The sequence below is a fragment of the Monodelphis domestica genome, chromosome 1 (assembly GCF_027887165.1).
Source record: "Monodelphis domestica isolate mMonDom1 chromosome 1, mMonDom1.pri, whole genome shotgun sequence".
Classification (NCBI taxonomy): domain Eukaryota; kingdom Metazoa; phylum Chordata; class Mammalia; order Didelphimorphia; family Didelphidae; genus Monodelphis; species Monodelphis domestica.
The window spans coordinates 396,046,069-396,068,563 of NC_077227.1; the positions used below are offsets into that span (position 1 = coordinate 396,046,069).

A 22,495-nucleotide genomic window follows, 5' to 3' on the forward strand; every position below is an offset into this window, starting at 1 on the left:
AAACCCTTCAATTTTTAATCCGATTGAATAATTATCAAGACGTCCTGATGGAATAAAAATAAATGACATCTATCCTAGAAATGCACATCAGCTAGGCCAAAGACAATAAGAAAGGAGTTCCTCAAGTACAGGGAGTGTTTATGTAACCAGAGATGGGGCACAAGTAGTCCACAAGATTCTATGTCCACAATTAGTAAAAGTAGAAGGCTCCCTTAAGAAAACACCAGGAATATCAGAAAGTGCCAGAGAGAACTATGCCCAAAGGACTAAGAAACTGTATATATTCTTTAACCCAGCAATAATCACTACTAAGTATACACTTAGTGAAGATTTTTTAAAACCAAACAAACAAACAAAAGAACTCTGCATGTACAAAAATACTTATAGCAGCTTTATTTTTTTGGTGGCAAAGAATTAGAAATTAAATGAAAGCCCACAAAATTGGGGAATGACTGAACATATCATGGTATATGAATATGATGGGATACTACTGAGCTATAAAAAATGATGAAGGATATAGTTTCAGGAAAATCTTTAAAAAAACCATATAAACTAATGCAAAGTGAAATGACTAGAACTAGAACACTTGACATAAGTGTAAAGATAATCAATTGTGAAAGACTTATCAATACAATGATCCATTACAATTCAAAATGATTCATAAAATGATATCTACTTCCAGAAAGAGAACTAATGAACTCAGAGCAGACTGAAGCATTTTAAAATATTTTTGTGTGACCCTATATATATATATAGTAAGTATAGTATTTCTTACCTTCTCAGTGGATCGAGGAGGGGAGGATACAGGTAGAATTTTTAATTTTAAATATTTTTTAAGTGTCAAGGACTTTGGAAGCCCCAGGAAGCAGCAGCCAGTATGGTGTCATAGATAGTACTGTCCTGAGCACCAAAGAAAAAAGACTGTGAAGAGCCTACACGCTAAACCTCAAAAATCCAGAAGGTCTAACATTGGATGACAGAAGTAAAAGGAAAAAACCCAGGAAGCCTAAGGCAAGCCTAAGTAGGAACTAGCATCTCACCCAAAAGCAGAGAAAGGGCAGAGCTAAGCATTGCCACAGAGTGCCAATTCAGGAAAAGCTGGAAAGATGAGTAAAAGAAAACACCAACCAGAAACAAAAATAACTGCAAATTTTACTCCCTAACAATTGCAAGCAGAGATGAATGGGGGAAAAGATTCTGTACATGGACTACATTAATACCTAGAAAAAACAAAGAGATTAAAAAGATACAATTTAGGGGATGTCCCTCCACTGGGAAATGGCTGAACAAATTGTGGTATATGATGGTGATATACTACTACTGTGCTGTAAGAATTGATGATCTGAAGGATTTCTATATGAATTGGGAGAGCCTCAAAGAACCGATGCAGAGTGAAATGAGCAGAACCAGAAGAACGCTGTACACAGAAAGCAAAACATTGTGGAACAATCTAATGTATCAGACTTTGCTACTAATTGCAATGCAATGATCCAGGACATTCCTGAAGGACTTGTATAAAAAAATGTTAACCACATTGAGAGAAAGAACTATGGGAGTAGGAATGCAAAAAAAAGCAAAACATGACATCACTTATCACATGTATATATGGGGATGTCATTTGGGGCTTAGGCCTTTAAAATAATCACCCTGTATAGCAAAAATGAATAATATGAAAATAGGTATCAAGTGACAACATTTGTATAACTCAGTGGAATTTATTGTCACCTCTGGGAGTGGGGAGGGAAAGAAAATGAATCATGGAAACATGGAAAAATATCTTTACACAAATAAAACTTTAAAGATTAAAAAAACATACAATGAAAACTAAAAGGAAGAGATGGAAGAATAAGTAGATTTAGAAGAGAAAGTGGTAACCTTTTACCTAAGAAATGAAATCCCTGAAAACTAGAAGAGAGCAAGCCAAAATTAGGGTTCCACGAAATAGTTAAAACTATTAGATCAAAAGGAAAAAAATATAGAGAATATGATAATACAAAAGCTCACTTGGAAAACCTCAAAGAAAGATAATTTAAAAATTATTGATAAATTAAATATCATGGAAACTATGATGGGGGGGAGGTCTGAACACAATTTCAAGAAACTGTAAATGAGAAAAATATTAGAAAAAAATTGAAGTTAAAATAGAAAGAATTTACCAGATTTCTTGAAACTCCAAAAGGGAAAGATCCAGTAATATCATAGCCCAAATCTGGAGCTTCCAAGTCGAAGAAAAAATACTGCCAAATAAGTCAGAAAGCATTGGAGTACTAAGAAACCATACTTGAAATCACACAAGATTCAGTAGCTTTGGGGGCAGCTGGGCAGCTCAGTGGATTGAGAGCCAGGCCTAGAGATGGGAGGTCCTAGGTTCACATCTAGTCTCAAACATTTTCTAGCTATGTGACCCTGGGCAAGTCACTTAACCCCCACTGCCTACCATTCCTCTGCCTTGGAACTAATACATAGTATTGATTCTAAGACAGAAGGTAAGGGTTTAAAGAAAAAAAAGTTTCAGTGGTTTCTGTTTAAAAGTGAGAGATCTCAGAATACATTACAAAATACAAATTATATGGTTTACAACCAAGAATAATACTCTGCAAAACATAGAAAAAGGCTTTAATGGAATATAAGACTCTCAAGCATTTTTAATGAAAAGACTAGAGTAACAGAAACTCTGAAATACAAATATAAGAATCCAGAGAAATCTACAAAGGTGGATTTATTTGAGCAATTGGAAGGAGCTGAATGATGACACAGTACTATTATTCTGCTAAGGGTAGAAAACAAGGGTTCTTTTAAACTTTTAATATCTTCTAAGAATTTGACAAGTTAAAAAACAAAAGTCCCAGGGGTTTCATTCTGAAGATATTAAAAAGAGTAAGAGAAGGAAAGCAAAAAGAAGTACACTATTGAAGAGAGGAAGAAAGGAGGAAAATTGCTTTCTTACAATTGGGGTGCACAAAAAATACAGAAACATGGAAAGGACAGAGTAAGTGGGCATCAGATAAACCACACCCTTACCTATAATGGACAATATATATCAAACTTAATGGGGAAACAAAGTGAGGAGGAATTTTTTAAAAATGAGAATAGTTACAAGCAAAACAAACTTTCTGATCCTGAAGGGGAGTTTATATGGGTTGGGGGTGGGGAGACACCAATAAATAGAATACCAATCACCTGGAACATGGCTAGACAAATATATGAATATAATGGAATATTAAGAAATAAAAAAGATTCAATAAATTCCTGGCAGTATAAACAAACAGAATAAAAAGAACCAGAACAATTTATGCTAAGACCCAAGAATTCTGATCAATGCAATGGCAAACTAGGTCTTCAGAGGACCTGTGATAAAACAATGTCACCTCCTTCACAATTGGCAGAAAATGCATTTTTATACATCCACGAATGCGTTACCAGGCATCCCCAGGCCCTTTTTTCCTCTTAATTGATGAAGAGGGGTGTAGCAACAACAATGATTAAATTTTAAAAAGACCAATGGAACATTTTTTAAATGCACAGAAGAGTTCAGAAGGAAGCTCTGATGTGAGTTTTGAAATTAGTATAGCACTGTAAGGGTTGTTTTATTTTTAAAGCAAGAGCTATAAAATTAATCCCTGGTTTCAGAGAGAATCTTTTTGTGTTCTGTGTATGGGAATGCTCTTTTTTTGGGGGTGGGGGTGAATTTAGTATAAAAATGCAGTTTTAAAAAGAAAATAAAAAAGAAATAGAAAATTGACAGATTTTTGAAAAGAATAACATGACTAGATGTATGCATAACAGATTGTTTGAGTAGTGGTATGAAGGAAGTATGGATTAGAAGGCATGCAGAGGTGGGAAAGTCTAACAAGAAGTTATTCCAAAAGTCTAGAACAGATGGCAATAAGGGACCAAAGGTAAAAAAGGGGTAACATGGAAACAGAGGACAGGAGAGATTAACAACCTCTCTCCTTGCCAAAAAAATTCCACAAAACTGATAGGCTGAGAAGAGTGAAAAGATAACTTGAAGTTTTCAAACAATGACAGGGTGTAAAAACTCAAGAATATGTGGAAAATTAATACATGTGCTATGATCATGTTGAATTTGAGATTCAGATAGAAGTTCCACATAGAGATGTACTGAAAAGTGTTATAGATGTATGTTTAAAGCTAAATTCATAGAGGGAATAGCTGATATTGTGGGAGGAAATGAGATTGGCAAGGGAGAAAACAGAGGAATAGAAAATTAAAGGCCCCAAGATGAGAGCCCAGGGAATATTCACTTCAATGATCTGAGAAGTCAGGAAAGAAGACTAATGAGCAATTAAGAGTCAGTATGAGAACCAGATGAGTGTGTTAAGAGTGTAATAAAGGAAGATGAAAACTGAAAATTTTCGTCCTGTCCCAAACCTACTGCTTATTGCCAGAATGAGCTTTTCTAAACACATTTCTTGACATCACTGCTTGGCTCAGAAACCCACAGTATGTCCCCCACTGCCTATGTGACCAAATTGTGTCTTCCTCTCCCATGATTCTTACCCTTTCACTTCCATGATCACCTGAAAACTTTTCTTAAGAGTCTTAAATCAGAAGGGACTTTCCAAGTCCTCTAGTTGAACATCTCTCCTGATGTATCTTTTATAGGCACTGAATGAACATCATCTACCAGAACACTTCCAGTGTTACATCCTGACAAGGTACCCAGTACAACTGTATGATATCTCTGCCTATCAGCAAGTTCTTTCAAGCACTCCTTATAAATATGTGATTTTTAAGCCATTTCACCATGAAGACTTTGGTTGCCCTTCTAGTAGATTCTTAGCAGGGCTCTTAAAATGATATCGGGAACTGAACTTAATACTACACATGTAATCTGACCAGGACAGAATCCAGTCTTCTTTTCTTAAAAGAAAATCTTAAGGCTAATTTGATCTAAGTATATTTGGTTTTTGTTTGTTTGAAGCTGCCAAGTCACACCACTGATAAATACTAAACAACTAGAATTCCCAAGGTCTTTTTCACATTAAGTACATGTAAAGCCATGTCTCCCTCATCTGATTCTCATGCCAATGAATTTTTAAAACTTAAATTTATGGGGGCAGTTAAGTGGCTCAGTAGAATGAAAGCCAGGCTTAGAGATGGGAAATCTTACATTTAAATCTAGCCTCAGACCCTTCCCTAGCTATGTGACCATGGGCAAGTCACTTAACCCCCACTGTCTAGCTCTTATCACTCTTCTGCCTCAGAATCAATACTCTAAGACAGAAGGTAATTTAAAACAAAACAAAAACCCTTACATGGAACATCTTATAAATCTTGTTTATTTAGACCCAATTGAAATTTTTCTGCACACGAATTCTTTTTCACCTTTAGTTTTAGACGTTTCACACATCTAAACAAAACACTCTCTCTGACTTTAGTCAACTAATATATAAATGTGAAACAGGACATGGACAAGAGAACTGTAGCATACTGGAGGTCAGTTCAGGTCAACACCTTATTGATTCTCTGAGTAAAGTGCTACCAACTATATTCCATCAATCTGTCCAGTGAATTACCCCATCTTGTCAACAGTAACATAAAGTTTCATCATGTAGTTTTCTGAAAATTGCCTTCCCCACCATCTTTGAAACAAGATCAATCACAGGGCTCTGGGATTGTAATTCTTTTGAGTCTGATAAATAGCTGGAAGAATTTAAATGGCTGAGAGCAACCGAACTCTTCTCTCCTAAAAGGGGCTTCAATTACACTCTTCATGTGAAGATCAGAAGCTAAACAGTAAGGCAAATGGCGTGCTAGACGAGTTTTCAAATGCTGGATCATAGCTGAATGCCTCTGGTGAAAATCAATAACTACAGGTAGCTTAGTTCCCTCATCTGTAAAAGGAATTGGAATCAACGACTCCTAAAGTCTAGGTTTATGATCCAGAACTGAGCAATTCTATCTGTCATCTATTAACGTCATATCAAGGTCAGCTAGATGGCTCAGTGGATTGAGAGTTAGGCCTAGAGAAAGGAGTTTCTGGGTTCAAATTTGGCCTCAAGACACTTTATAGCTATGTGACCCTGGGCAAGTCACTTAACCCCCACTACCTAGCCCATACCACAATCTGCCTTGGAATCAATACACAGTAGTGATTCTAAGACCAAAGGTAAGGATTAAAAAAAAAAAAACACATCACCTTCCTCACTATACTGACCTTTTTTATTCCTTTCTCAGCTTATTATTGCAAAAAAGCTTTTTCTTCCATTATAGTCCTGCCCTGATGGCTCACCATGATGTAGAAGTTCTTTGATATCTCTTACCAAATGAGAAAGCCTTCCAGTATAAACCTGATGGCATCTATTTATCCAAGGCCCAGTCTAAATCTTGAGGAGCTATTTTTATCAGCAGGTTGGTTTCAAGATGATGGGGTTTTTTCACTATACCAACTTTTGAAGACCATCAACTCTTCTGTAAGTTTGCATCAGCAGAATATTCATGAAGAAAACAGAGATCTTTAAGTACCTAAGTATGTGGTTTGTTTTTTAACAAGCTTCAACTCATTGTGTACTTCTCTTCCTAACAGTTGTAACAGGTTTGAACCAATTAAGATTTCTTTCCTAGCCTACATGCCTGCTTCCATTTTTTTATATCTTATATCATTAAAAACAAAACAAAACCTGGGGAGAGGCAGCTAAGTAGCTCAGGGGACAGAGCCAAGGCTAGAGATGGGTTCTAGCCCTAGATTCAATTCTGCTCTAAGATACTTCCTAACTGTATGGCTCTAGGCAGGTTACTGAAAAAGAAAGGGTTTTTGAAAAATCCAACACAAAACTCACCTCTTCCAACTAATCCTACTCCATTCTGGTCCCTTCTCTATTTTGTGGCCTCCAACACTGGTAGTCTTCATTATGTTTATTTGCTTGGTGCACTGCTTACCAAACTCCATTATAAGAGATCAAATGGACCTTTATGTATAACTTGGAATTATACTATATGAAATGTTCAACTTAGCTTAGGAAAAATGAGTCATTTAATGGTCAGTCTTGGAAATATCATCAAATACATTTTAGTGTCAGAGGTTCTTTGTGGTATTTTTGGTACCATGGTATATGAAATGTCATTATTTAAGTATTCTTTAGTTTCTATTTTGTCTTCCTCAGAGAAAGACTACCAAAGGTACTCTTCTCCATTATACCTAACCATCCTGGGACATGGTGCCTAGCCCAGGATACAGATTTAAGTTCAATTGTGATTTCTGATGAATGATAGAACATAAAATAACCAAAGGTCATGAAAAAAGAATGATCCTCATGAGACTAGTCTTAACCTAGGTAGCTAGAGCCATGAAGTAGGAACCATCTTATTAATGTTTGCATCTTCCCCAGGGCTGAAACTACTCATCATGTTTCCTTTCCTCAGAACTTCTATAGCCTATAGTCTTTTTTTATAAAACCCTTACCTTCTATCTTAAAATCAATACTGAGTATCAGTTCTAAGGCAGAAGGGTGCTAAGGATTAGGCAAGTAGGGTTGTGATTTGCATTGGGTCACACAGCTAGTTAAGTGCCTGAGGTCAAGTTTGAACCCAAGACCACCATGTCAGCAGGCCTGGCACTCTATCCAAAACTATTACCTAGCTGTCCCTATACCTGTGGTTCTTTACCTAAGGCTCATGAAATGTATTGATCATTCTATATAATTAGTTCTCTTTGTAATATTATGCATTTAAAAACACTACTCTAAAAATAGGTCCAGAGGCTTCACCAGACTGATCAAAGGAGTTCAGATTAGCCAGTACAGTGCTAAAACACATACCAAACTCTCACTAACCCAATAGTTTACTAAGGTTTGGGCAATGATACAGACAGACAGACAGACAGACAATCTCCCATTGGACAGGGAGTTCCTATAGGACAGACTTTCTCCACCATTAGAAGCACATAGTTCCTCTTTCTAGGGTCATTCCGTGACTTCCAGAACTGAGATCCAGTGAGCAAAGAGGATGACGCCACTTTTTTCTCAGGATCGCAATCAGATTTTATTCAATACAGACCTAATTCAACGAAAAGTTTCTTAAGGACAGGTCAGCACTGTACCTGCCCCTTGTATTCCAGTGCCCTAAGCCCCTCGTATAGCTCCCAAATGAGAGTTAGAGGTTCCCTCCTTCACTCGGTGTCTAACCCATACTCCCATCCCTATACCCTCACAGCCACAAAGTATACAACCAACATAGCAGAAAAGGATGTTTGTAGTAGCAAGGAGACCCTGTGGAACAGAGAGGCTATAAGGAGTGAACAGCATGGATACCAAGAAGTGCAGGGAGCTACTGTGGGAGTAGCAGCACTAATAAGCCAATTGGATATTTCTGGAATTGAGGCCACTCATCAACCCTCTGCAAAAAGTAATTACATTTGTTCCTTCTCCCTCCTGATGCAGCCCCCCCCCCCCCAAATCCCCAGCCACCCATTCCCTGCTAGTTGTAAATAGTGCTTTCCTAAAGAGCAGGTGGTGAGCTCCATGATGGCAACTATATCTTCCTCTGTGCACACACCCTGATGTACATCACAGTGCTTGGGAACTAGATGGTATGAGAAACTGAAGGTGACTATTGAAACATTCAGACTCCATCCCTGACTCCCTCCTAAAATAACTACAAAAGCTTATATAGACTTAAAAAAAAAAGGTCAAACTAAGAGAAAAATTGTCAGGGCCCATTCCTTTCCCCCAAGATGAACTGTCAGAGGAGATGGTTATCTCAGTGGTCAGGATTGGGGGTGGATCAGAAATTATAATCACAAACTCCTCTCTCTTAACAGAGATTTATAAATTGGGCCATTCCTCTTCTTACCTCCCTCAAATGTTTTCATGTAGGGGGGCTGTCTGATGATGCAGAATGATGCTGGTAACAGGACTAGGCTCTCCAAGACTGGTTCAGGACTGCACGGATTGTAGGATCTCCCTCTCCCCCAAAATACATCAGAAATTGTTGATGCCCCATTTGGAGACACGAAGTGACTTGAATCTTATGCTTGGAAGTAAATTTCCAGTAATATAATTTGGAGATTCAAACATTTTAAATATTTGGCACCTCACCCTCCTATAAGAAAATAATCTCCTAAAAAGAACATTGACGGAACAATTAGGTGGCTGAGTAGATAGAGCCAAGCCTGGAGACTTGAGGTCCTGTGTTCAATTTGACCTCACTCTCATAGCTCTGTGAACCTGGAAAGTCACTTAGCCCCAAATTGCTTAGCTCTTATTGCTCTTCTGCCTTGGAACTAATAGTATTAATTCTAAGACAGATGGTAATGGTTTAAAAAAATGATTTTTCATTTCATTAAAGGATTCCTCCAAAAGGGTTACTTTAAAAAGTGAATCTAACTTACATAAATGATTCCCTTTTTCAACCTCCTATGAGCTCCATCCACATCTGTGGAATCACCCATCATTTTCCTATGAAGTTCTGCTTTATGTTCTCTATCTGCTATTCTACAGACATCTCCTTTGACTTTGGACCAATGGTATAGCCTGCTCTTGCCTTCATTTTCCTAACTGTGCTAGTAAGAAGCAAAGGAACACACAAAAACCCTTGGCAAATAAAATGCAATCTCTCTACTGACTTCTAACATGTGTGCAATAGAATGAGTGCATAGAACTGTAGTTAGAAGAGATCCAAGTCCAGCCTCATTTGAGATTAAGGAGATTTGGGCCAATTATTCCCTTTCTGGACCTCAAAGACATAGAGATAACAAATAACAGAGCTGGGCCATCAACCCATAAGCCTAAAAACCCAGTGCACTTTTCCACTGTATCATGCTGCTTCTATTCACTGTAAACACACTTGTGCAGAAAATGAAGAACCCCGAGAGTAGTTTTCAGAATTCCTATATGAAACACCTGTTTGTAATTTCTGTGGGCAGAGGCAGGGGAACTGCTTACTGTTATTAACACAGACCAAATTGCACCCTGATCATCCCAGTAGATGATCACTAAATGGGTACTCCTGGCTGGCACACTATTCTGAGAAGGGTAGACACTGCTTCTAAGGGCCAGCAGACAAAAAGTCAGAGGAAGAACAAAAGAGCAGAGAGAAAATTAACATAAAAAGACAAAGGGGAGTTCTAAAAAAGAGTAAATTTGGAGCAAAATGTCAGAATTCTGTCCACAGCATAACTGCTCTAATTCACAAGTTGAAGACTGTTAAATAATTTGTGAATATAGGTAGTCCTTGTTAAAAGTCTCTCTAGACCTTGCTAAAGACAATTGTGGTACTGACTCCAAAAAGTAAGGATTTAATTATGATGGTGCTTCAGTTATCAGGTTCTCAAGGGACTAAAGGATCCTAATGTTTTGCCTCTGCCTTCAAAACTGCCTAAAATGTTTGGGCCCACCTAAACATTCAACTACAAACTTGTTGATCTGAAAGAGCAGAACTTAATTCTCTACACATGACTGGGAAATTTGCTTCTATAACCTTGTAAATGTGATGTGTTGCTCATCTCAACAACTTTACTTCCAAGATTATAGCATATATATCATACACTTCCCTAACTTCACAGTGCCTTATAGTCTGTTTTTCTAATGACAACTTCTGGGGGCATGGCAACCCAGCAGATCCATCTAGCCACTGGTCTTTTTCAAACCTTGTTCCCACATCTTACAGCAGTGCTTTTTCAACCCACAGCCAACCTGTGTCATGCAACAGAAAAGTCAGCCTTTCCTTTTTGTCATTATCCTTTTAACTCTACTCTGTAGCCTACAATTTGCTTATATCACCTTCTAAGTGGTCCTTTCAAATAACACAGCTTTCTTGTACTGTATCCTTCCTTCAGTGTGCCTGCAAGTGCCAAATGCTCAAGTGCTCACAATCAATGATTGCTAGAGACTGGTATAATGAAGCTGGAGGCTGGATGATCTTTAAAGGCATTTTGAAGAGTCAAAAATTGAAAACTGGAAGGCTAAAACAAATCTCCTTATAGACCTCTTAGGTGTCTTGGAACCCAAGATATTACTCCTCTTATTTGTTATTACACTAAATGTGTACTGGGCAAAAACTCCATTGATGTTAATCCCTATGCCCCTTTTATAGAACATATATGAAGGCCAATAAACTTATTATGAGCCTTTGTTTAGCTATGCTAGGTCATATTAAACCAATATGGGTGATGGAGGTTAGTAGGAACATTAATTTAATTTCAAGAAGTTATTAAAAGAACAAGGAAAACACTATTTCCTCCCCAAGAGTGTTGGCCTTATAGAAAACCTGTTTTAGCCTTTTATAATCCTATTATGCTTTGTCACTTTCTCCAACTTGTGCCCTCCTTTTGTTTGTATTAAGGCTTCCCCAACTAGATTAAAACAATGACCCACTGGTAGTAGAACATTAACATTTTTCACTCTTTAATATAAGTAGCAACCAGTTCAGGTTTGTCCTGTTTGTCCCATACAGGTTTCAGAAATTCCAAGAAGATATATAACAACTTTTATTGGGAATAACTCAAGTCCTCCCACCCGTTAAAAGTGTGTATTACGCTAAAAACAAAAACACCACTTCCCAATCCTAAAAATTTTTGGTCAAAAAATTAAAGACATGGAAGCACCAAAATGTGATGCTCTCATATTGCAACCAACAACTAAACATGGGTAGCAGTACAGAGAGAAGAAAAGTTTTTCCTAGTAGGTGACCAAACACAAAATCAGGCAAAGTGAAGTTTCTGTCAGAAGGTCCCAATCTTTTCCCCAAAAGTCAGAATAATTAATGAGCTAGATTTTTAATTGAGGCAGGTGTGGTTCATGGGTACTAATCTTATCAAGTATGGGTTGGACTAGAGGGCCCTTTGAGGTTCCCTCCACTTTGGGAGTTCATTTTTTGATCTTACAAATCTAAGGTGTGCTGGAGAATTTGGGAGCAAAGGGCAATAGACAATAAAGGAAAAATAAGATGAGTCAAGCATGTGATAAAATGCTACCAAGAGACCATTAAATGGCACCAGAATAGCAGAATGTCTTTTTAAAAAACTTTTTAAGTCCCTACCTTCCCTCTTACAATCATTATTGTGCATAGATTCTAAGGCAGAAGAGTGGTAATCATTAGGCAGTGGGAGTTATGATTTGCCCAGGGTCACACAACTAGGAAGCATCTGAGATTTGACCCCAGAACCGCTCATCTCTAGGCTTGGCTCTTAATCCACAGCTGCTCTCCTCTGCTTACTTATCATCACCATACCTTCCTCCTAACAGCTTCCTATCTTATATTATTCTCTCATTCTCTTATATTATTTCTTTTTTTTTTATTTTTAAAAAAAACCTCACCTTCTGTCTTGGGGCCAATACACAGTATTGGCTCCAAGGCAGAAGAGTGGTAAGGGTTAGGCAATGGGGGTTAAGTGACTTGCCCAGGGTCACACTGCTGGGAAGTGTCTTGAGGCCAGATTCAAACCTAGGATCTCCCATCTCTAGGTCTGACTCTCAATTCGCTGAGCTACCCAGCTGCTCCCATATTATTTCTTTAGATTATATAATACATATATCCAATATATATCTAATTATAAGATACAGTATGACTTATAACTTCCTCTCATTTCCTTCCCAACCTTCTCTAAAACTTCCAACAAGTAGTTAAGGTGGAACAAAGGAAAATTGTTTTGCATATCTGTAAGGATAAAAATGTTAGTGCTATTCTTGTACAATATGGTATGATGCTAATTGTCCCACTAATATGATCATCAGATTTAGGGCTGCAAAGGATCTTAGAGATCAGTCCAACCCAATCATTTTATGGATAATGGAACCCAGGCAAAAGCAAACTGGGATAAAATGACTTGTCAAATACACACAAAGTTAATGGCAGAACTAGGTCTAAAACCCACTCTTAGTTCTGGACTCGTTTCATAAACATACTGCCTCTCCTTGATTACTTTGCTTTTATTGCCTCAAGTCTGTCAAAGATTGTTTTCCTGGAGTAACTGTTGCTCTATCCCCTTTCAAAATGAGGGGTGTGGTTATTCTGTCTTTGTCAGATCTTCAAGAATTTCTGATGTAAGGGTTCCACTTTCTGTAGTAATATTTATTTTCTGTTCCCTGGGATTAGAATGTCTATGTAAGAGGGGACTCCTTCTGGTCCTTTCCAGACACCACAGAGTGGACCCAAACCCAGGAAAACATCTTGAGTTAAATATTGTTTCTGGGCCTCTGGAGAAAAGCTACATTCCAAGCCATCCAAGGGACTGGTATAAACACAATAAGCACATATTAAATAATTAAAATTTACCTGAGCAGTCACCAACCACCAGGAGATCAACTTATTCATATTGTAGTGCAGAAGAGTGGTCCATACAGCATCAGTTAGAATTGAAAATTTACTAACCACCGTGTACTTCAATTAGATCTTTAAACTAAACCTGTTCTCTCCCACACTTCTTTCTTTCAAATAATCTTTTATTGAAGAAAATAATTTAGCCACAAGTACATGTTCTACTATACTACAAATTTCATGAAATTTTTTTTAATCGAATCCTTAACATTAGCTGACCATTTATTGGCAATAGGAGGCATATAGGGAAGGAACACAGCATAAGCAGCTGGATAAATAAATATGACAAAGAGCTAGCTAATATCATGCACAAGTTTATTACAGTTACCCTCCTGAATGGCAATGGGTTAGGGTTTGTTTCCTAAAGAGAAATGTCATTTTAGGATGATGACTATTTTAATGAATATCCATCAAAGCTGCATTTACTGGTAATTTCACACTCAGTCATAGCTCAAGGATTTAAAATCAACAACTCAGCTGGACTATATAGATTCATTACTTGGAACGTGTATCACTCACACCAGTTCAAAAAGAACCAGATAATCAAAAAAGGAGAAAAAGGGTCAAACTCCTTTGCAATTATTAAAGAAAAATTCACTAGAACAATTTCACTCCTACATAATTGTATTTCGATTTGGTTACATGGAATGACCCAAAACAAATATTTTCTTTAATTCCTGTTCAAAAAATCCAATTGTGTACTGCTTTTCACTTGCTAATTCATCATGAAAGTTAAAGGAAGCTGAGGAGGGTAAAGAGAAGAAAGCCCAATTCTTCCCAAAACTTTTGCCTTGCTTCCAAGTTTGAAAACAGCTATTACACTTTTTAACTCCCCTCAAAAAAACATCCTGCTGCCATAAAATACTCCCCAAACCACCCACCAAAGCAACACACATACTGAAAGATCCAGTGTAAGTGAAGGTGTGCTCATATGAGTTTGCCTTTGGGGTTTCTTTTCCTTTCTTCTACTATGGTCAAAATACTTAAATATTTATATATATATATGTTATATATAGTTCCTGCACCTTTTGGGACTCCTATGGAAAGAGAAACTAGCTTAGTCTCTATTCTTTCTTTCTTCCCTAACCCTCCCAATCTTGACATTTAGCAGTATAAATATTACTACCAGATTCTACTACAATGAAAATTGCAAAAGCCATAATGTTCCTTGACATGGGATTTAACATGTAATCCTGTTTCTTCCCTGCAGTCCAGACATCCTCTTCTTTCCTTACTTCATCATAAGCAGAAATAGAAAAACAACAAATGTCTGCCCCAGAGATCATTCTGCCTTCAACTCTCCAACCTCCATCCGGGGCATTGTCAGAACACTTAAAAAAAAAATACCTGGTAGTAATGTTCAATAACAAATGTGTCATATTTCCCCATAACAATGTTATTTCTTGAAGCTCAATAAAGAACTCTTGTCCAGTTGAAGCATTAAAAGCATCAGCCTGTTTTATTTTTGTGATAAGTTTATTGAACAGTATTTAAGACTTCATCTTTAGAAACAGAGCTCTGATGAGCAATACTGAGGCAGCACCTGCAAATAATGCTGTGGCCATGTCAAGAAGAAGCCATTTTATCAAGCATTTGCTTTCTTACCATTTTAAATTCTTGTAGAATCACCAACATGACAGCTTAAATGTAGGAGAATTTTCCAAGGAATAGGAATAGCTTAGAGCATAAAGTGGCTACTGTTGGAATGCTTTTCAAAAGAATCTCCTAATTTCATTCAGGAAAGCTACCCCCTTTAAGGATAACATCCTACTCCACTGGAGTCAATTTTAGGGTGTTTTCTTCACTCCTTAACCAAGCACTCCTCTAATATTTAGTATGAGTGCTGAGGCCCAATTAAAGATTGGAAGAAGCCAGTTAGGGCTTAGGTGCATCTCTAGTTTAATCTTAAGCCTACAACTCCATAGGATGGGCTGGTATTTCTTAACATTTACATAAATGTGAAGTCTTTTTTTTTTAATAGACTTAGATTTCCATGCAATGGGTTAAGAATGGCACAACTACCTTGAATTTTAATCTCTGAATCTTGAAGTTTGCAAGTGGAGTTTTTATTATAGATGTCCTGACAACTGGCAGTAAAAGCTTTTGACTATGTTTTACTTAACACTGTGTTATATTGAAAAAGGAAAAGGTCACTAATGCTTGTATGTACAACTACAGTGTATATACAAAACAAAAATTCAAATTCTGCATGTGAGAATGTTTCCCTATGAGTTCTGTAAAGTTTACAGATTGGCGTATTCAGAAATACATTTTACACAAATGTCACTAACCCCTTTAAAGCAAAAGGAAATAACTGCACCAACTAATTAAGCAAATGAAGAAAAAAGTCAAACCTAATAAGATTCTCTTCAAGTCACTAAATACAACACTAAATAAAAGTTACACAGAAATTTGAAAATATCATGATAGTGTTTACAAATGCACACAGCTTTGAGAAAAGCTTTACAATGCCTTCATACCATACAAAACTTAGGACAAAAATCAAAGAAATAATGTAAATCCATTTCCAACACAAACCTACTTCATTAGAAAATCCGCAGGAAAAGGTGTATGAACATTTTCACAGAACACATTTTAGAGACGTTTTACTGAAACTCCAATGCCCAAACAAGATAAACAAAATGCTTAGCAGTTAGCACTATTATTAATTTTTTAAAAATCCCAGATACACAAAAGTAAAATTCCAGAGTGCAGGCATTTAATTACATTTCACAACAAAAAAAGTAATGTTGTGATTCAACCAAACTTTAGAGAAATCTCTCCAGTTTCCACTATTTTCTTAATTCATTTAATTTCATGAATAATGAAACCAGATTTTCCTTTTTAGTATTTTTAATCTGAAGTGTAAAAACAAGTCAAAATAACCAAGTTGCTACAATAAAGTGTGAAACATTTAATTAAATAAATGTTAAGAACACAGAACCAAAATAAATGTGAAAAAAAAGCATAAAGTCTCATTTTTCATCTCCTATTCAAATAACCTATATTTCTGATATTGAAAATAGTCAACGTTCCAATAGGAGGAGGGGATCTGCTGTTGAAATAAGACTCCAAAATGGTTTGTTGACTTTTTATACTTAGTCTTCAGAATGAAATACAATCACTTAACAGAGGCTTAAATTGAACAATATATACAACCATCATATTGCTTTTTAAGTTGAGGAGGCAACACCTAATGATCAGTCAAAGCAAGATTGTACTTGTGAATTACCAGAAGATCCACAAAGTAGTCACCTCTTGATTGAAATACAAGTCTGTACAACCCCTTTCCCTGAACAAAAATCCTGTGCTGTCAAATCTGCTAAGAATGTAGTGTTGAACAGGCTTTCAAAAACTCTTACTGGTCACATGAATAAAACTGTTGCCACTTGTATCTCTAAATCACACCACACTTTATTTTAGTGCTACCACTGACATGCAACACCAAAAAGGCACTATTTTGTGTGGAAAACAATTCTTTTCAAGGCTGCTGTTTAAGCACACTGATTTGCAAGGAATGTTGGGGACTTTTCAAATCAAGACACAAGTGCCATGTAAGAGACAAAAAAATGTGTTTCTCATGATCTCTCCAACCTCCCATTCTCCATTAAGGCTATTATACTATACAGTAATGTAACACCTCTGCCAAGGTTTTTAGATAAGTTGTGAAGGAAGGAAGGCAGAGGACATAAAGATGCTTCTTGGGGCAGTGGTGACCAGAATGCTCCCAGGCATTTCAGTGGCTAGAACTCTTGGTTAACTGAGCTCCATTTGTTTTTTGGTTTGTTTGTTTGTTTATTTTTTTGTTTGTTTTTATCTTTAGAGTGCCTTAGCTCCCAAAAGAAAGAAAGGGAAGGCAAGGAGCCCTAGGGGATCCTGTTCCCCTCTGGTAGCTGTAGTTTGTCTGTTGAAGACCCACTAATTGTTAGATTCCTGATCAAACAACTGCAAAAAATAAAAGCTTCTAAAATAGAATTCAAGCAAAAAAAATTACTTGTCAATCTATGGACCAGTATATTAAGCAATTCTTCTAATGAATTACTGCTGACATTGATTGACTTAATTTTGACTCTATATAATGCTTATTCTTTTTAAAAGGACCTCTCATCTAGTCCGTTTTTTATGGACCAAAATTTCACATAAGGTTGAGTCAGAAGGAACATATCAGCACCATTAGTCCATCTCAGCTAGAACTTCAAAACAAATCAAGCATCTTAAACATTGATTATAAAGATTTTTCTGGTTGGTGAAGCCATATCAAAGAAATATGGACAATTTTAAACTGAATAAACTAATACTTGATGTTCAAAACAAAATTGCTCTAGGGGACTGGGACACTTATTTCTGTGGCAAAAGTCTTATTCCACACAATTATAATTGTGATAATGGGAATCTGTGTTCAAGGTCATAACATAAAACCCAGTTTAGATTTTTATAAAACAGTTCTGCTCATTACATAGGAGTCAATTAGGCAAATAATGCAGCAACTTCTAAAACACACAACTGTCTATACATCAAGAACCTTTGAGAAGCAATAAAGGTACATACAATGAATCTGTATACACAGAGATTTTATTCAGTTGCAAAAGAAAATTAGGACTTTAGACAAAGCTTTGACCCTATAACAAAGCAAATCTGTCCAGCTTTGAACCAAAAAAAAAATCTAATAGCCAACTTCTATTTTACAATGGCTTGCAATAGCACCCATCAAGAGCTTTGCTGACTTAATCTTAATACATTTCTATTTTCTTCATCCCAAATGGTATAAAACCAATCTAGACTCCTTGATAAGCATTATATGGTCATTTGAGTTTTAACAAAAGGTTTCTCTAATGGTGAGCCAAAATTTATTTTTCTGTTCTCCCCATACAGCTCTACTGGAACATACAGCAACATTTATCCTTGCAGCAATTCTTCTGTAAACAGTCAACCAGTGCTCTCTCAGTCTTATTGAAACCAATCTATTTGCAATTTAAACAATCCACAGGTTCTAACCTGGAAATACTAGGAAAACAATCTTGATGCATTAATCACAGCACTATGAAGATCTATCCTACAAACAGTTTACATGAACAGCTACCCTAATACAAGTTTGACTTTTCTTGAGCCTATAGGTCTGTCATTTAAATCAACAACAGCTGCCATGGCTTCATCTCGAGACTCAAATGCAACCATTGCTTCACCTGTGGGCATGCCTTTTTCATTGTATTTTAAACACACTGAGCCCGGGATCACTTGATAGCCATAAAAGAAATCTAAAATTTCATCAACGGAGACAGTGAAGGGCATATTTTGAACTTTAATAACTGTTGGGCCTGGCTTTCCAGAAGTTGTTCCAAATCCAGGGGGTCCCCCAATATGGAGTGCTCCAGGCCCAGGACCAAAGCTTGGTGGTCCACTCAAATGTCCAGCAGTGCTACCAAGACCTGGAGGTCCACCTCCAAAACTTGGAGGACCACTCAGAGTACCAGGTCCATTTCCAAAATTCTGAGGAGCTGCTCCAAAAGCTGATGGTCCACTTAAATTATTTGGACCACTTCCAAAACCCTGAACATCAATACCTAAACCAGGCAAACCACTATTTCCAACAGAAGGTATTCCAGGCCGGGCATCTCCAAAGGCCCCTCCTAATCCTGGTGGTGGAAGTGGTGGGCCAAAGGCATTTGACCCACTGAAGTTACTGGGAAAATTAAATGGAGGGCCATTGTTTGCTTCTTTTGAGCCCACAGTCAGGAAGGCATGCTCATCACCTCCAGCATTTGGCATTCCTGGCACTGTGGCATTCCCCGGCAATGGAATTTTTAGCCCTTTTTTCACTTGGGATGGGGGATTTTTTTCAATTTCCCTCATATCTTCTAGGGTAATTACATGCAATAAAGCTTCTCTCCCATTAAGTTTTTTACGGTGTAAGCGTTCAGCCTTATGTGCATCATCTTCAGTTTTAAACTGAACCAATGCCTGTCCTAACCCTTGCCCAGTGTTATCAACAAGAATATGTACAGCATTTTCATCCACTGGAATTTCCTCCAGGAACTGTAGGATATCCATCTTGGTAATGTTGAATGGAATATTTGATATATGTGCACATAATTTTGGCGAGCTATCTCCCTCAGTGTTTAAAATAATCTCCCTCTGATCATAACTGAAGTTCTGTAGTCTCTTCCGAATCATGTCTATCTTTTCTAACATTCCCTTTTTAGTTATTGGGTGAACCTGAATAAAGCGATTCCCCATGTATTGCTTATGACGACACAAAGCTGCCTTGTAATCAGACTCACTCCTGAATTCTACAAAACCTTCACCTGTTGCTTTCCCATTGGGTCCATAAGCAATATAAATACTATCTTCCACAATATCTAGCTTTTTAAAGAAATCAATAACATGTTTGTTTTCTGCTTCAAAGGGTAGACCTTTCAAATACACACAAAAACCAGGCTCATGTGGAGATCTCGATCTTGACCTTTTCTGCCCACTAGGCGACTTTGACCTGACGAGTGTCTGAGGAGGGGGGTGTGTCTGTCCAGAAGGTCCCATGCTCTGCTTGAAAGTGATATGGCCTCCAGCAGCTACCCACTGTCTCTCTGTGGCAGGGCTGACTTCAACATAGCGTTGAATCATCAGCATTCTGTTTCTTTTCAGTGCTTCAAATGTATCTTGAGGGGAGAAAAACTTAACTAATCCATTCCCATTATTTCGGCCTACATGATCTTTCAACAAATGCACTGCATCTACACGAAGCCCATGGAAAAAGTCTTTGACATCAGTTTCCATTGCAGAAAAGGGCATTCCATGGACACTGACATACAGATCATCGGGGTTGATGGGAAGTGGCTTCAGACTACTTTGAGAGTTCATTTGAATAGGATTAACAGGATTCAAAGGACCCAGAAACATTGGGTTCAGGTTACTGTTCAGATTCAGTGCTGCTCCAGACCCATTCATCCCAGTAGGTATCGGTGCCACTGGTGGTGGATTCAAAGGAGGCATTCCTGACAGAGGTGGCATAGGGCTCATGGGTGGCACTGGAGGAACAGGAGGTATCGGGGGCACGGGAGGCACAGGAGGCAGTGTAGGTACAGGAGGAGGAACAGGTATTGGAGGAATAGATGGCATTGGTGGCAAGGAGGGCATTGCTGGTATTGGAGGAATTGGGGGAGGTGGGACTGTGCTCATGGAGGATGCTGTGCTAGGTAGAGTTGAACTAAATGTTGGACTCCCAAAGGAAGCCCCAATATTTGGAGGGGCTGTTCCTATGTTGGCTGTGGAAAACGTAGGGATGTTTTTGTTGCTTTCATGCACAGATGTGGCTGCAGTAACCACACTGGGAGAAGGATTATTAAAATTGGGAACTGTGGTAGGTAAATTTACCCTACCACTCATGCCTGAACTAGGAGGTGGTCCTGATCGGCTAGCATTTGCTGGTGGCATATCTAAGTTGGCAGTTTCAAACCGCCTACGACTGAGTTCAATCATATTTTGCATTTCAGTTTTACTACTCAACAATAGTGTTACTTTTGACCCTTTAATAGTACCACCTGTGCGCATCATACCAAGCCTTGCATCTTCATCAGTGGCAAAAACGATGAAAGCCTCACCCAGTTCACCCCCTACAATATGCACGCCCCCATCAGGGATGGTCAATCCAGAGAAGAAGTGGCGAATGTCCATGGTCCCCGCCACAATTGGGAGACCTTGCAAACGGATGACCACAGCCATGCTGCGCTGAAATAACACACACCTGCAGATGAAAAAAGGCAACGGCTATGTCAGACTACTGTTTGTCATACCATTTATTTAGCTAGTAGAATCACCATCTACCATATTAGGCACTCAAGCATCTCCTCAAGCTAACACAATTAAGTGTTAATATAGATTCTATTTTTGTTTGTTTGTTTGTAATTAGCAATTAAAACCACCACAATTTCAACTTCCAAAATACATTGTAGAAACACAGATTAAAAATTCAGTCCAAAGACCCAAAAGTATCAAAACAAAAACAGTAAGAGGCAGCATTTTTATCATACAGACTACCAGTTATTTAGTGGCGTTTAAGGAAACATATATAATTCATCTTGGGAATGACCCTTTAACAACCATGGGCGTATAACCTTTAAATAATGCACCACAGAAAATACAGCTTACTGTCCTCCCTACAAACTTAGCAACTTCTTGGGACTATTAAGACATTTTACATAGCTGCAATTCCTGAAATCAAAATGTAACAGAATCGAGGAACTATACAATACTGATTACAAATGGTTCTTAACAGTGTGAATTATTCAGTCAAATTTTAAGTGAGAACTAGTTATAAGTTAGTTCTCTGCTCAATCTGTTCAGAACTAGATTCAATAAAACTAAGTATTATTTTATTCAATGTTAAAATTAAAGAACCCCAAAGAGATGACAATGTGTATTTACTCCCAACATTCATGATTTCTGCAGATATTCAACACCTAAAACATTTTCCAGGAGAACCCTTCTACAATGCTAGTCATTGTAACATTTTAGTTAAAACACGGGTCCAATCACACATCCCAACCCCCTCTGCAAAAAAAAAAAATCTTGAATTTTGTGGTTTAGGGGAGGGAGTGGATTTTTTACTTTTGAGGAGTCTGGTTCTACTATGTCCTCTCACACCGTATGACTAAATGGGAAGAGGAAAGGAAGTTCTAAATAAGTTATTATTGGGATGGCATGATTATGGAAAACATATACATACATACATATATATCTATAAATATATATGAATGAGGATGTTTTTACATGGTAGCAGGGCTCTACTGTACTTTTTATTTTGGAATTAAAAGTGCAAGGCCAGAAAGGGAATTGTTCCCAATAAAATATCTTACAGATTCCAAACTTTGGAAACACTTGGTTTTATAACAGTAAATACAGAAGGTAGCAATACACATGGATTTTTATGTCTGTAACAGGACAGTAATTTGTAGTTAACTTTTACAAAATCAACAGGACTTATATTTCAAAGACTAGAAATATCAAACTTTTCAAAGTCAGTCATTTTATGTAGATCACTCTAGCTATAAAAGAGCCACAAGTATAATATGCCTCTTAAGCTGGCTGGATGATTCCAGGCCAAGTCTTTTAACCTTTCTGAGTTATTTTCTTTACAAGGATAGATGCTTTCTTCTAAGATCTCTTGAACATTAAAATTTCAGGATTTTATCAACAGCACTCTTTTTATAATCAAATTACCTGA

General features: G+C 37.4%; 1 protein-coding gene across 7 annotated transcripts in view; it reads right to left on the bottom strand.

The window, feature by feature from the left end:
- Window positions 1-22,495, bottom strand: part of LOC100032499 (RNA-binding protein 12) — a 36,415-nt gene that overhangs the window by 6,003 nt on the left and 7,917 nt on the right. For 2 of the 7 annotated variants that reach the window (XM_056811783.1, XM_056811784.1), the window contains exon 3: window positions 20,874-21,016. The exons of 3 other annotated variants lie outside the window; for them this stretch is intronic. Coding sequence is in view for 2 of the 4 variants with exons in the window: in XM_007474249.3 (XP_007474311.1) it covers window positions 18,355-20,994 (2,640 nt within the window). In the remaining 2 variants the exon portion in view is untranslated. Of the gene's footprint in view, window positions 1-14,735; window positions 21,017-22,495 lie in introns of those variants that run through there. 2 more of the 7 variants (XM_001381457.5, XM_007474249.3) reach the window with 2 other exon arrangements.